At 41.6% G+C, this 13,381-nt stretch overlaps 1 protein-coding gene across 1 annotated transcript in view; it reads right to left on the bottom strand.

Moving 5' to 3' along the window:
* The window catches only part of MCTP2 (multiple C2 and transmembrane domain containing 2), a 108,516-nt gene that overhangs the window by 14,767 nt on the left and 80,368 nt on the right, over positions 1-13,381 (bottom strand). The window contains exons 17-18 of the mRNA XM_054388334.1: positions 10,098-10,220; positions 7,121-7,162 (exon numbers count right to left, since the gene is read on the bottom strand). Of these exons, the coding sequence (XP_054244309.1) occupies positions 7,121-7,162; positions 10,098-10,220 (165 nt within the window). The remainder of the gene's footprint in view (positions 1-7,120; positions 7,163-10,097; positions 10,221-13,381) is intronic.

Here is a 13,381-nt window from a genome sequence, read left to right as displayed (position 1 = left end):
GCTATGCTGCTCCCAGACATTCAGGGACAGTTGCAAAAGTAACTGTCAAGTGATGGCAAAATTGAGGTACTTCCAATGCCAAAGAGTTTAAAAGTGTGTGAAATATGGGGCAGGTCAGGAGAGGACATCTTCAGCATTAACATGGTGATTCATGGTGGCTGAGCTACAATTGTCAGAGCTGAGCTTGAAAGGGAAAATTATAAGACCCATGGAGGAAGAGACTGAAGGCAAAAAATACCAACTGTCTGCTCTGCACCAAAGACAAATACAGTTAGTGCTTCTGCTCCAGCAAAGCATCTGTTATTGAATTGAAAACTTGGATGGTGGAGATCTTCTAGAGTCTTGTGCTCATTTGTTTCAAGGATTAATAGCTTTCATCTTTACAAAAAGCTGGTCCCTATTTTTTTTTTTTTCAAATCCATCCATCAAATATTTTTCCTCTGGACAGACCCAACGCAGTAAGCAAAACTCCAAACACACAGACACAATTTTTTAATGGTGCTCTCTAAATGTATTTCTGATGTGTCCTGCAAATATTAAATGCCCACAACTAAAAAACTCAGGCTTGAAGCCACAAGCAAGTTTTAAATACTTGCTCACTTGGATTTCATGTAAAACTGTAGTACAAAAAGAAATCTTGCAGCAACTTTCAAACAAGTGGTATTCATCAGCAGATTTCTGGCGTGCCAAAGGGAAACTCAATATATAAAGCTGAGGAACACTTGGGGGCAAGGATGAGAAAAAAGAGGAGGAGGAAAAATAAGCAGAGATTCATACAAAAGAAAGAAGAAAATAGGGTACAGGCACCTAGGGCAGGAATGGAAGTCTTGCATAGCTTCAGGAATCCAGAGAGTTTGCCTAGCCCTGGGCTGGCCTAACTTTCAGAATAAGCTTTGTCACAGTAGCTCTCATTATGCCACTGCTGCTCTCATCATGCCACTACAAGCACATGAGGGTAATGGTTTACCAGGACTTATCCCACAAACCAGATATGAATTCCCAGTGTATTAGCAGCAAACAAGACTGATGGAATGAGAGGAGAAAGGGAAAGAGCTCAGGTATGCACAGCCTTTTTGCTCCACTCTTATTCTGGGGGTTTTGTTGGGTTTTTGTTGTGGGATCTTTTGGTTTTCTTTTTTCTTTTTTTTTTTTTTTTAAATAAAACATGCTGTAGTTATTTAGAGAAAGGCAGACTTGGCCAAAGTTAGATTTAACTTGCAACTTGCTCTGTGCTGGACTACAGAACTCTGACCTTACTGGTGTCCAGCAAACCTCTGCCAAACAAGATCTTAAGGCCAAAACACTCACAGATGAAGCACTTCTAAAACCAAAAAGATTTTGTTGGGCATAACAACAGCCACTGGCCTCTATTGTCTGCAGGGAACACTTCACTAACAGCTTCAGTCTAGCAGCAGAATGAAGCTCTTGTGGGAGGTGGTAGCCATGGAGTGACAGACAGTCTCTTGGTAGCTAAAATGAATTCCAGGCAGAGCTTTGAAAATAGTCACCACAGCAACCTTGAACTGGATCCTGCCTTTGGTGGGAGCCAAAGGCAGCTGACACAAACCCAGCGCTCTGCCTTGCTGAGTCACTGTCTCGCCCTGTGCTACAAAGTCTGCTGCCTGTCGAGGAGGGCTTCTCAGCACTGCCAGCAGGATGGGTACCCAGAGAGGACGGCTGCCAAGCTCTGAGGAACTGCCTCCTGCAGTCCCCAAACTGTGCATCACAGGATCTTTCTGTTTATTAACACGATGCTGCAAATGTGCCTGCCTGCCTGCCTGTGGAAACGTAGCCAATCTGAGTGCACTTGAAATAATTACCAAATAGAGGAAATGCAACACATAGAGGTCAATTTATGCTCTCAGTTAAAAAGGTGTGAAATCTGGAATAATTCCATCAGAGCCAATAGAATTACTGCAGACTGAATGAAGGACAGCACCACTGACCATAAAAAGACACATTTTGAAACCATGGCACATCATCCCACAGCTAAGGCTGGGGGAAAGCTGGCTGAAAGGCAGAAAATGGCCACTTCCCGCTCTGTGCAGCAGTGCTTACACTTTCTCTGCTCACATCAGATGAATCTCACCTGTGCACAGAAGACCAGCAAAAGTCTCCTAAGCACAAACCAAGAAAAAGCTGTAACCAATTTGGGTGCCCTCAGCATAAGAAGGGCACAGAGTTGTTGGAGAGAGTCCAGAGAAGGGCCACAAAGATGATCCAAGGGCTGGAGCAGCTCTGCTATGAGGATAGGCTAAGGGAGCTGGGGTTGATCAGCCTAGAAAAGATTCTAGGGGGACCTTAGACTTCAAGTCCCTCCTTTCAACTCCTCTCCATCACTCCTAAACCTATGAATGGGTGGCTCACCATGCTAAAACAAGGACTGTGCCAGTTCCTGGGATGCCTATGGATAAGAGCAATACTAAACCATGCTGCAGAGTAAGAAAGAAGTAACAACAGACCATTTATCCTCCAGTTCCTTGAACACAGGAGGCTCCCAAGCAAAGAGCAAAGTACAACCATAGCAAGTCCTGCACTCTGTCTTAACCAGAAGTTGAATACATTAATAATTAAGCTTAGAGAAAACTGACAGAAGCTGTAACTGTGTCTTACGTGACACCTGGAAACTTGTATTACACTTTAGCCAAGCTGGCTGCAAGATCAGATGGTTGTGTGTGCCTAGAAGTGTCCTATCTTCCAGAATCACAAGGAAGCAGTGAGAATGAAGCCACAAAGACCCAGCTGAAGAAGGAACAGCAATTTCAGGGAGTCCACATGTACACAAACGCACACACACCTTGGGGGCTTTTACTTAGGACATGATCTTGCCCCTAATTTTGTGGAGAAGCTGTGTGCTCCTTCTCAGTCTGACCAAACCCTGTGTGTCATGAGGTATTTTCAAATCTTTACCATCACTCTCTTCAGCAAACTTAATGGGAGATGTTGAAATAATATATTGCAATTGTTGTATTGGAGAGGAAAAAAAAAAAAAAGAAAGAAAAACTAGTGAAATTATTTATACTTCCAGGGAAGAAAACAATGAGATGATATTGTCTTGAATGACCTTTCCTAAGTATGGGGATATAGCATCTTACACAATAGACTCTTGGTTCATGTTTCAATTACTGACCTTTACTGGGGAGAAAATTAATGCAATTTTCATCGTAATCCACCCGTACAAATAAGATCCATACGGAAGGCTTCCACATGCTGAATCTAACTCAAATGGAAAATGTCAGCTGTTTGCTACTGGATGAATTTGACTTTAATTTGTTCAGCTGGAGTCTTTCTGAATTGGGTTCATAAAACTTTGTAAATTTTTGGTACCTATTTTTGACGGAGAACTTTCTACATTGGAAACATTGGATTTTTCTTCCTTAGGGATTTTTTTCCCCCATCCCCCCCTCCCCCCCCCCCCCAGTATAAGATACTAAACATTTATTGGAAGCTGCCAAATAAGTTGGCTTAAAGCCACTGTATCATCTGATCCTTCCCTATTACATCCCCATAGGCAAACAGAGCTACATGGACTCACCAAAGGGAATTGTTGCTGCTTTAGTTTTGTCTCTGATTCTCTTTTGAATCAGTCTCCTGCTCTTTAAGTAGACTTAAGTTTTGGAGGAGAGGCATGCTTTTATTCAGACAATTTCAGACTGAGAAGACTCTAACACTCTTTCCAGTGGGATGCTATGATACCCTCAGTCAACAGGGTAACTGCCTGCTCTTGAAGCTCCACAGCCATTGTCAAAAAAGAAAAAACAAAGTAAAATAAACAAATAGTCAACAATCAGACAACTTACATTGAGCTGCATGCATCTTGTCTATACCTTTCTACTGGCAGGCAAAAGATGTTTCAGTGATGTAATTTAAAAACAATCCTTATTCAGACAGCCTGACAGACCCCAGAGCCGACAGGACACAGTCTGAACTTCATGTCCAAGATGGCACAAATCCGAGAAGGCATTCGTCCACTGAACAGCTTGTGCCAAAGGGACAGAGCTCTCTTATCTCCTACAGCCCTCTATGCTGCTATTTGGGAAGGGGAGAGGGGGAAAGAAAGGGGGAGCTGGCAATTAAGCACTGTCATTGAAGACAGATAGTTTAGGTGAAGGGAGTTAATCTGCTCTTGGGTTTTTGAACTAAGCGTCTGTGTATTTATAATTTATAAACAGTTCAGCTCTTTGAGGGTGTGTTACAATTCCCAGAAGCATGGCCTGTTATGTCTAACATGCAGCAGAACCCAGCAAGGCTATGTGTGTGAGCATTTTGATACACCACCATGACAGGAAACAGAACCAGTGACCTCGTATACCACAACCCAACCAGCACATTTCCACTTTGGGAGCTCTTGTGTTAGGGAAGGGAAAAAAAAATAAACTACACAGACTTCTTTTTAAAGTAAAGTTGTCTGTTTAAATGTTGACACTGTTATGAGATAATGCCATAAAATTACATTTTTCTTACATGCCCTAGAGAGCATTGGCCACCCTCAGACTTGCAAAAGTCACTAAGAATAACCTAATGTACTTAGAGATGCAAATCATCAGAGTGCAAGCATGCTCCATCACTGATGCAAAGGGGATATACCCAGGCCAGGATGAAGACATTAAGGAAATGCTGCACAACTCTTGACATGGGACACATGTAGCAGTTGGAAGTTCTCCTTCCTGACAATTGTGTGTCAGAATTCCAAAAAATCCTAACACTAGTGTGACAATTAATTCACATGATGGGTGGTTAGATCTTTAATGCTGGGCTATGAAGTGTTACCTTGATGAGAAAGCTTGCAGGAGGTGTCTACTGTGAGTAGCTTTAGCCAGTGCTGCAGCTCTCCATTTCAGTCAGGGTGCATCCATGAAATCAAGAGAGGCAACACTACAAAATGGTACCACAAAAAGCCGCAAAACAGTAGGGCCAAATAGTCAGCAACTCAGCACTGACTCTCAGGAGTTTCCCCAAACTTGCACACTTAGTTTAAAGAAACCAAAAAAGTGAATGACAGTAAAGTTGTTGTTGGGCAGCAAAAATGCCAAGTGTTCAAATCCACAGTTAAATGACTCAGTAGTATTTATAGAGAGAATTAAATTTGCTGGAGTTCATCTAGGGGAAATGTAACCTAGAATATTTTGGCTTTGCAGCAACAAATTTGTTGCAGAGCACAGGAAACAGAGGATTAAATACCTATTTAATGCCTTTTTTTTTTTTTCTCCCCTTCACCTCAGCACTTGCAAATGAGAAAAAAGGAATATTAAAAGAAAAAAAAAAAAGAAGCAAGTAAATGGGATTGGTTCCAGTGGATAAGTTACACCTCTAGGCATGACATGAAAAATACAGGGTCAATATTTACAGGTGTCTAGCTCTGGGTACTCACAAAATAGAAATGACTGACTTCCAGAGATACACAGTATTCCTTTGAAAAAGATCTAACTTTCATGGAGCAATTTCTAGAGCTCCAGATATCAGCCCATTTAGTTCACCAGCTTTATGATGCAAAAAGTGAGTTATAAACGAAAACATTTAAACAACTCTTGTGTTGCAAGGAAAGCCTAATTCCACTAGACTGTCTAAAGTTCACTTAACAACTTGGATGGATTTTTGGTTGCTCATTAAAATACAACCACCAGAGAGGAGCAAGGTTACATTTAAATAACTGCTCCCATCAATTAGTCTGCCGAGCTTCAATTCTAGCTCTTCTCTGTGACTGAGAAGAGTTAAAGTGCACTTGCTAACTGTGGTATTGATTTACTTCTCAATGATAACAATTTCCCTGCAACACTCTTAAAACACAGAATATTCAAGAAGAATGTTATTAACTTAGTATGCAATTTGGAAGTTTCACATTGCTCTGTGAACATTTTCTTCCCAACAGCTAATGTTCCTTTGCATGCTGTTGCTTGTTAAATAATTCCTCACCTTTTAGCTTTAAAGTATTTATAGATTATCAGATCCTCCTTCACTTACTTATGTTTTTTTTTCAAGCTGTATACATTAAGTTCTCTTAATCTTTCTTCATGTGTCATGCCCTCTAATCCTTTTATCATTTGTCACTGTAGTTTGATAAACTTGAAAAAAAATCCAATGAATTTTTCATAGTGGGAATAAGTAAGTATGCTCCAATAAAATAAAAACCAGCCCTTGCCAATTTCTATTCCTTCTATATTTCAGATGATGAACTAAAACCATTTTTTTTCCTTCTGAAGGATATGTTGAGAAAACCTAACCAGGCTTCCTTAAATCACACCAACTTTCACCTACAGAAATCACAGAATCTTGGAATGGCTTAAGTTGGGAGCCACCTTAGAGGTCATCTCCTCCAACCTCCCTGCCATTCGCAGGGACACCTCTCAACTAGACTCAGCTGCTCAAGGCATTATTCAACCTGGCCTTGAACACCTCCAGGGAGGAAACATCCACAGCCTCCCTGGGCAACCTATTCCAGAGTCTCACTACCCTTGTTCTGAGGAACATCTTCCTCAGCTCCAGTCTAACCCTGCTCTCCCCTCAGCTTCAAACCACTCCCCCTTGTCCTGTCTCTAGACACTCTTATTGAAAGTCCCTCTCCTGCTTCCTGTAGGATCCCTTCAGGTATTGGAAGGCAGCTCTAAGGTCCCCCTGGAGTCTTTTCTTCTCTATGCTGAACACTCCTGGCCTATCCTCATAGCAGAGGTGTTACAAGCCCTTGGAACACCTTTGTGTCCCTCCTCTGGACTTGCTCCAACAGCTCTGTGTTTGGAAAAGCCGTTATGCCATCCAAGACTCCAAATGGAAGTGCTGGGGGATTTTCCATGCTCATAAGTCTCTATACCTCACCCATCCACACACGAATCTACCAGTGCACATACACCAACAGGTGCTTGTTAGGATTTCAAGCACGAGCCAGGAGACTGCTCAGATTCAACTGATGTTCAGAGGCCTCGGGTAGATGCTGCTGCAACAGAACATTTCACAAACCAATCTTTTAGTTCTTTCAGTTTTGCCAGAGCAAAGCAGCAGAGCAGCACAGAGTTGTTTTCCCATTTAGTGTAGACAGTAGCTGAAGATCTTATGGGGCCATGGTGGTGGGTTTCTGCTCTCCCACATTCTTCTGATTCTAGTCAACACACTAATGAGATATGCTTACCTTATCATCATCATCCTCATCTTCATCCAAGCCCATGAGCTCCTGCAAAAGCAGATGTCCATGTTACAAAACACTAGACTTATTTTTCAGTGGCAGGCAGTGTTCAAAAAGCTGATGCTACTCCCACAACACTTCCTTACACAGTTTTCTCCCACTTCCATGGCAAGTCATGAGAACCTTCCAGCAATAACATTCTGTATTTGAGGACCTTTTTCTTTCTGCTCTTCTGAACAAAGCATGCAATAACCTATACAATTTTAAGCCTAAGTAGTTTGGAGGCAACAGGCTTTCAAATTCATTGCCAACTTTTGCTGCCTGTAAACAGCTCTTAGTCTGACAATGAAGCAGAGGGTATGTCAAGGCTGAGGACTCTATACTCAACTTGCTTCCTCCTGCACAATGACTGCTCCCTCCAATGAGGGCCATTACTGAAACATTAGACTTTGGAAAAGACCTAAGTATGAACATATTCAATGCCACAAATCACAGTCAGAATTCTATCCAGCATTATTTCCATCCTTTAACCTCTATGCTGACAGGTAGGGGAGAAAACAAAAGACTTGGCTAAGGCTTGAGATTAGGAGCACTTGGTTTTCAATCCAGGTATTTAATAAAATGAGCCTTTAACAGGGTCCTCTGAGTTCTTCTTGGTTATTGAATAGGTACAACATTTGAATCTGTGTACAAGTATAGCAAACACACAGAGAACGTGAAGAATCACAATAAAAAGACAATTTAGGTTTGGGTCTTTTGAGGATGGGTGTTTTTGTTTGGTTTGGGTTTTGTGTTGGTTGTTTTGGTTTTTCTCATCCCCCCCCTCCCCCCCCCAAAAAAAATTAGTTCCATCTGTTACACAGAAGGTACTGAGAGCTCCAACACCCAGATTTACTCTTTAGCTCTCTGGAATATCTTGTGCAGCTGAATTAACACTGATTGTGGTTTACATTTCTGTAGGCGCTCCCAATCTGTAAATCATAAACCATTTTATCAATATTCACAAACCCTGACAACTGGATCATGTGTACAAGGTTAATACTGTTACTCCCACTTTATAGCACAGAAATCAGAGATAATTTGAGGTCTGCTTTTGCAAAACCAAAAGGTAGTGCACATGCAGCCAAGATCTGGAGAAGCAAAAAAATAACTGACTCAGTAACAAGCACTGGTATTTTCAAGAGAACATTTTCTCATCTGCAGGACAGATGTGACTGGGGATAACACCTGATTGTCTGGTTTTGACCTACAGATGGTTAAGATCATAGACACACATAAAAAAGAAATCAGGTAACATTAAAGGCACTTTGACTACTTGTTTCAAATGATCCCAGTCCTGCAAAGGACATAGGCAGATGCCTATGCAAAATGCACCCATGAATTTCATAGCATCCCACTACTCACAAGATGGATGACAGGAAAAGGGCCCACTTCCTGATGGACCATTCTCCAGCATCACTTTTCAGTTTTCAGATAGACTCTTTCTGTAGTATCCACCTCAATGATGTACTGCTCAGTTTTGCTGACTTGTGTTGGAGATGTCCCTGCTTACTGCAGGGGAGTTGGACCAGATGACCTCTAGGAGTCCCTACCAACTCAGTGCATTCTATGATTCTGTGTCAGACTGTCCTCACCTGAACATGCAATAAACTCACCTCAGCATGAGTGACGGGTTCCAGAACGAGCTCTCTGGGTATTTTTTCCTGGGTACACTATTATTTTATATCATCTTTTGTACTAAAACAAAGAGGGATCTGTTTGTCTGAGATTCACCTGCATGGGAAGTTCTCAGTTTCTTGATGAAATGAAGTAGTCACTGAAGACCCACAGTATCTTTCAGTGTTACTTTGGACTTGCCTGATAACCATTTTCTTACTTTTTTTTTTTTTTTTTTCCTTTTTCCTCAAGTCAAGTCTATGTCCTGGCCTGGCTAATGCAACTTTCCCTATTTTCTAACAATCTTTCTATTTAGGAAGGGAAGAAAACTGAGCTAGGAGTGGCTCCTTTTCATCAAAACTAATAAATCAGCTATTGACACTTTTAATTCTAGGAGATTATTTCTTTGTATAAAATCCACTTGATTTGTTTGGGTAAAGACATTCTTCATGGGTACAAATGTCAATCATATTTTTCATCATAAGTCAGAATGAAGCTATGATTCTCCATTACTACACTTATCACACATTTAAAAGAAGACTATTAAGAACATCCACAGGTTTAGCAGCTCACAGATTGCACTGGGTTGGAAGGAACCCTCAAAGGTCATCTTGTCCAACGCCCCTGCAGTGAGCAAGGACACCTCCAACTGGATCAGGCTGCCCAGGGCCACATCAAGTCTCATTTACTCCTATTTCTAAGTGTAATTAGCATTGTTATGCAAGTAAAGACAGGGGTCAACATCAAACAACTTTTCATTCCCCCACAGGAGCACTTTGCCACACATACAGTAATTTTTTTTTAATATATTTTTTTTCTCCCAGATCAAGTTAAACTCAAGGCTAAATTTTCTAGGGGAAAAGGTGGCTTTTTTCCATTCAAAAGCAGGGAGTGTGGAGGAGGAATAAGGGCCTCAGAAGTTCTCAGATCATAGGATAAGGTTCAAAACAAACTAACTTCTTTTGGTTTCTATTGACTTTTGTTTTCTGTGAGTCATGAATCACCAATGTGATGCAAAGTGTATGAGCAGCAGGGGCATGGGCTTTAGGAACTCGTGTCTTAATTCAACTTACTTAAAAGCATTTGTAGTTGTTTAGTAAGTGAAATCCCCCTTCTACATACTCTCTTGCTGTCTTCTACTACTGCTCTGAATGGTTTCTGGCTTGAATGGCATGATGAAAATTGAGAGGGTTGAGGTTTCTTTTCAGTAACTTTGAACCAAAAATGCTGTTTAGCTACAAAACTAGCTTAATGCCATTAAAAGACATCTTGCTCAAGGGAAAATTCAAGCTCAGGCTGCCAGAAACGTTGCTGCCACCTTACTTGCCTGGGCATCTTGGGTGCTGTTGACCTTCCCTGTGGCGACAAGAGAGAAGTTGTAGGCAAAGAGCACCAGCAGAGCCAGGGGCACCATGTACAGTTCCACACTCCAGACAGTGACCACGAACACCTGGGAGAAATAAAGCAGCAGAGAAGAATGCACACAAGTGCTTTAAAAGTATCCAAGAAGGCCTTGCAGTCACTATCCCTGTGAACATTCATCCTTGTACCTTGCAGTCACTATCCCTGTGAACATTCATCCTTGTACCTTGCAGTCACTATCCCTGTGAACATTCATCCTTGTACCTTGCAGTCACTATCCCTGTGAACATTCATCCTTGTACCTTGCAGTCACTATCCCTGTGAACATTCATCCTTGTATCTTTGTTAATCTCATTCATTTTACTCTGGCAAAGAAAATCTGCTTGCAAAGTGTGCACTCTGTTGATTCTGTTGAAATCCATTAGGCTGCCATTTGTTGGCTGCTTCTCCCCTGTTTCTGGTGAAGCACAGGGCCATGAACATAAGGGTAGTCTCAAGGCTTTATTCACTCCTTCCTGGGACCCTCTCACACCTGAAAGCCTTTTAGTCTTACTGCCAAGAGTGTAACAGAACCACTTACAGAGGTAAACCTCTTCCACTTCATCAAAACCTAATTGCCAGGGGGTCTTTCACAGGCTAGAGGAGAGTTTCTTGCTCTTGTGCCACGTGAGCCATCCAGCTCCCTCCTCACACCATGGGGGATAAGCAGCAAATGAATTTTCACCATCAATCAGCCTATGTTCTGGGCAAGCAGCACGGAGAAAGGACCATCACCTTCCAGGAGGCAGGGCTTTAGGTTGCATCTGTGCATGGTTTTGGAAAGGAACACAGGAAGCCTACTCTTCATTCTCATACCCTTGCCATTTTACAGCAGAGCAGATTCTGGTTTCACTGGTTGCTTGGAGTCTCTCTGCCCAGAAATGGCATAAGCTTGTGTGTCTGGAGTGGTATCTGACAAAATCCGCTAAGAGCAAAACCAGAAGCCAAACTTTGAAGTTCTGCTCTGCAAATCAGATCAGCAAAACACTTAAATAACAAGATGGAGACTTAGAAAGCACTCAGGATTTAAAAAAAAACCCTGCAATCCCATCTTCAAGTACCAAGGATACCTGGAACAGACTGTATACTTGGAGTGGTTGGAAATACAAAGTTAATAAACCAAATCCAGCAGTGCCATAAAATGCGTGTTGTGATCCCATTTCCTTTTCTACTTGTACACAGTGTTTCCAGAAGAATTGCCTAATGCTGGCAGTAATGTGAAGCTATTTTAAATGATGTCCTTTAAAGACAAGGCACAGACACATTTATCTGATTTTTCTTCCCCTGAAGAAACCTGGAATGATCTGAAACAAAAATTACATTTTTAGAATAAAGCAGGTAGGTGAAAATGAGTCAGATCCAGCTAATGCATCCCAAGCTGCAACAATGAGAAAAACTTTACAGGTGATGATCAGAAAGCTAAATCTCTACCTTCCTGCATCCTTAGCCCATCAAACACTACATATAAAGGCAACACTGGAACCTACAGACTGGGATATTTATGACAACGTATTTTGTGTTATGGACCTAAAAGTCTAGCCACACCCTACCAGGATGTTCTTCCCATGGCATTCAGCAGGCTGACAATTTATGCCCTTACAAACCAGTGGCTGCAGTGACTTTAAAACAAGAAGAATTGTTTGACATCAGGCAAATGTCCAGTTAATATCTACCAGGGGCCAAATGTAAGGCAAGAAGGAATGGCTGTATCCATAATCCTGGCTAAACAGCAGCTGCATTTTCTAAAGTCAACCTGGTTTTCTGTTAGCTGTTGCTACACAAGGAATTAGACTGCCATCCTGTTCTAGGCATCTGTAGGCCAGTAAAATAATCTTTGAGATATATTCATTTAGAAAATGGGCTGACATCAGATATTATATCACCATACTACTGATTTGTACCACTGGAACCTAACACAGAAGAAGATTTGGGGTTGATTTTTTTTTTCCTCTCTGTTAGATCCTGCTTTCCAACAGCCACATTTCATATGTAAGCAAGACAACAGAACACAAGAATCCTGGCCAAGAAGGCACAGTACTTGATCTGGCTTAAGGTAACAAAGACTTCAAAATCAGTGATATTCCAAGCTAAAAAGTCTTCCATAAATTAATAGTTCTCACCTGAACAAGTTCCTCTGAGGCTTTTCCAGCTGCCTTGGATGAATCTCTACTTGCTTTGTAAGAGAAAAAATGAGACCAGCTCCTGTCCTACCTCAACTATCACTCTAAAGAACAAGGAACTGCTATTGTGTGGATCTGTCCCACTATCTAGTTCAGGTACACATAGATAAAAACAGACAAACACAAAAATACAACTGAGTCTTATGGAAACTCCTTCATGGAAACTCATGTTGCCAGGTATTAACTCAAAGTATCTGCCTCAGTCTGATGGAGGAGGTCACATTTATACAATCTCCCTGGGGCATTAGAAAACTCAGTCTTCTCTATGCAGCAGAAAGCCTCCACCAGCAGTCAGCGAGGCAACGTCCTACAGGAGTCAATGAAACTCTTGAAGAACCTCTCTTCCTTCATTCAGTTGCAGGACTTGAACCAATTTTAGTGCATCTGTCACCATCCTATATGAACATCACTGCTCAGTTACAAGCATTATAGAACCTTGCAATCACAGGTCATCTAGGCAAGATACAAAATCAAGACCTTGGTGATTTTCGCTCCAACAGTATATTTTCTGTATTATTAAGTTTCAGACCTTAAATAAAACTTACAAAATAACTACAAAATCTCACTGTAGTCTCAATAGATAGCTGAGGCACAGTGATGCTTCCCCTCCACTGCTGCCTGGTTAATCAGTTGCTGAGTTGTTAACTCAGACAGTGATGCTTTGATAGAGCTCCCACATCTCCTTAGGAAGTTGCTTTACTGCTACCACAGTAAAGGGAACTGTGGCACAACACAGACACAAGACAAATTGATTTAGCTATTCAGAAATTATTTAGCCTCAGAGGTATGGGAAATGATTGCTGTGAACATACATAAGAAAAGTTCAGAGGGTGCTTATAAAGCAAAGAGAAATATTTCTGCATTCTAAGAACCTTCTGAATAGTTCTGCAGCAGCAGTTTCCTAAGCAGTTCCCAAACAGACCCATGTCCTGTTTCATCTGTCATGCAGCTCCCCAACACTGACTACAGCACCAGCAGCCCTGTGATGCAGACACTCACACTTCAAACTATGAGATGCTGTTATTTTCCT

This window comes from Indicator indicator, chromosome 16, assembly GCF_027791375.1.
Source record: "Indicator indicator isolate 239-I01 chromosome 16, UM_Iind_1.1, whole genome shotgun sequence".
Taxonomy (NCBI): Eukaryota; Metazoa; Chordata; class Aves; order Piciformes; family Indicatoridae; genus Indicator; species Indicator indicator.
This window is presented reverse-complemented; position numbering and strand designations above follow the sequence as displayed.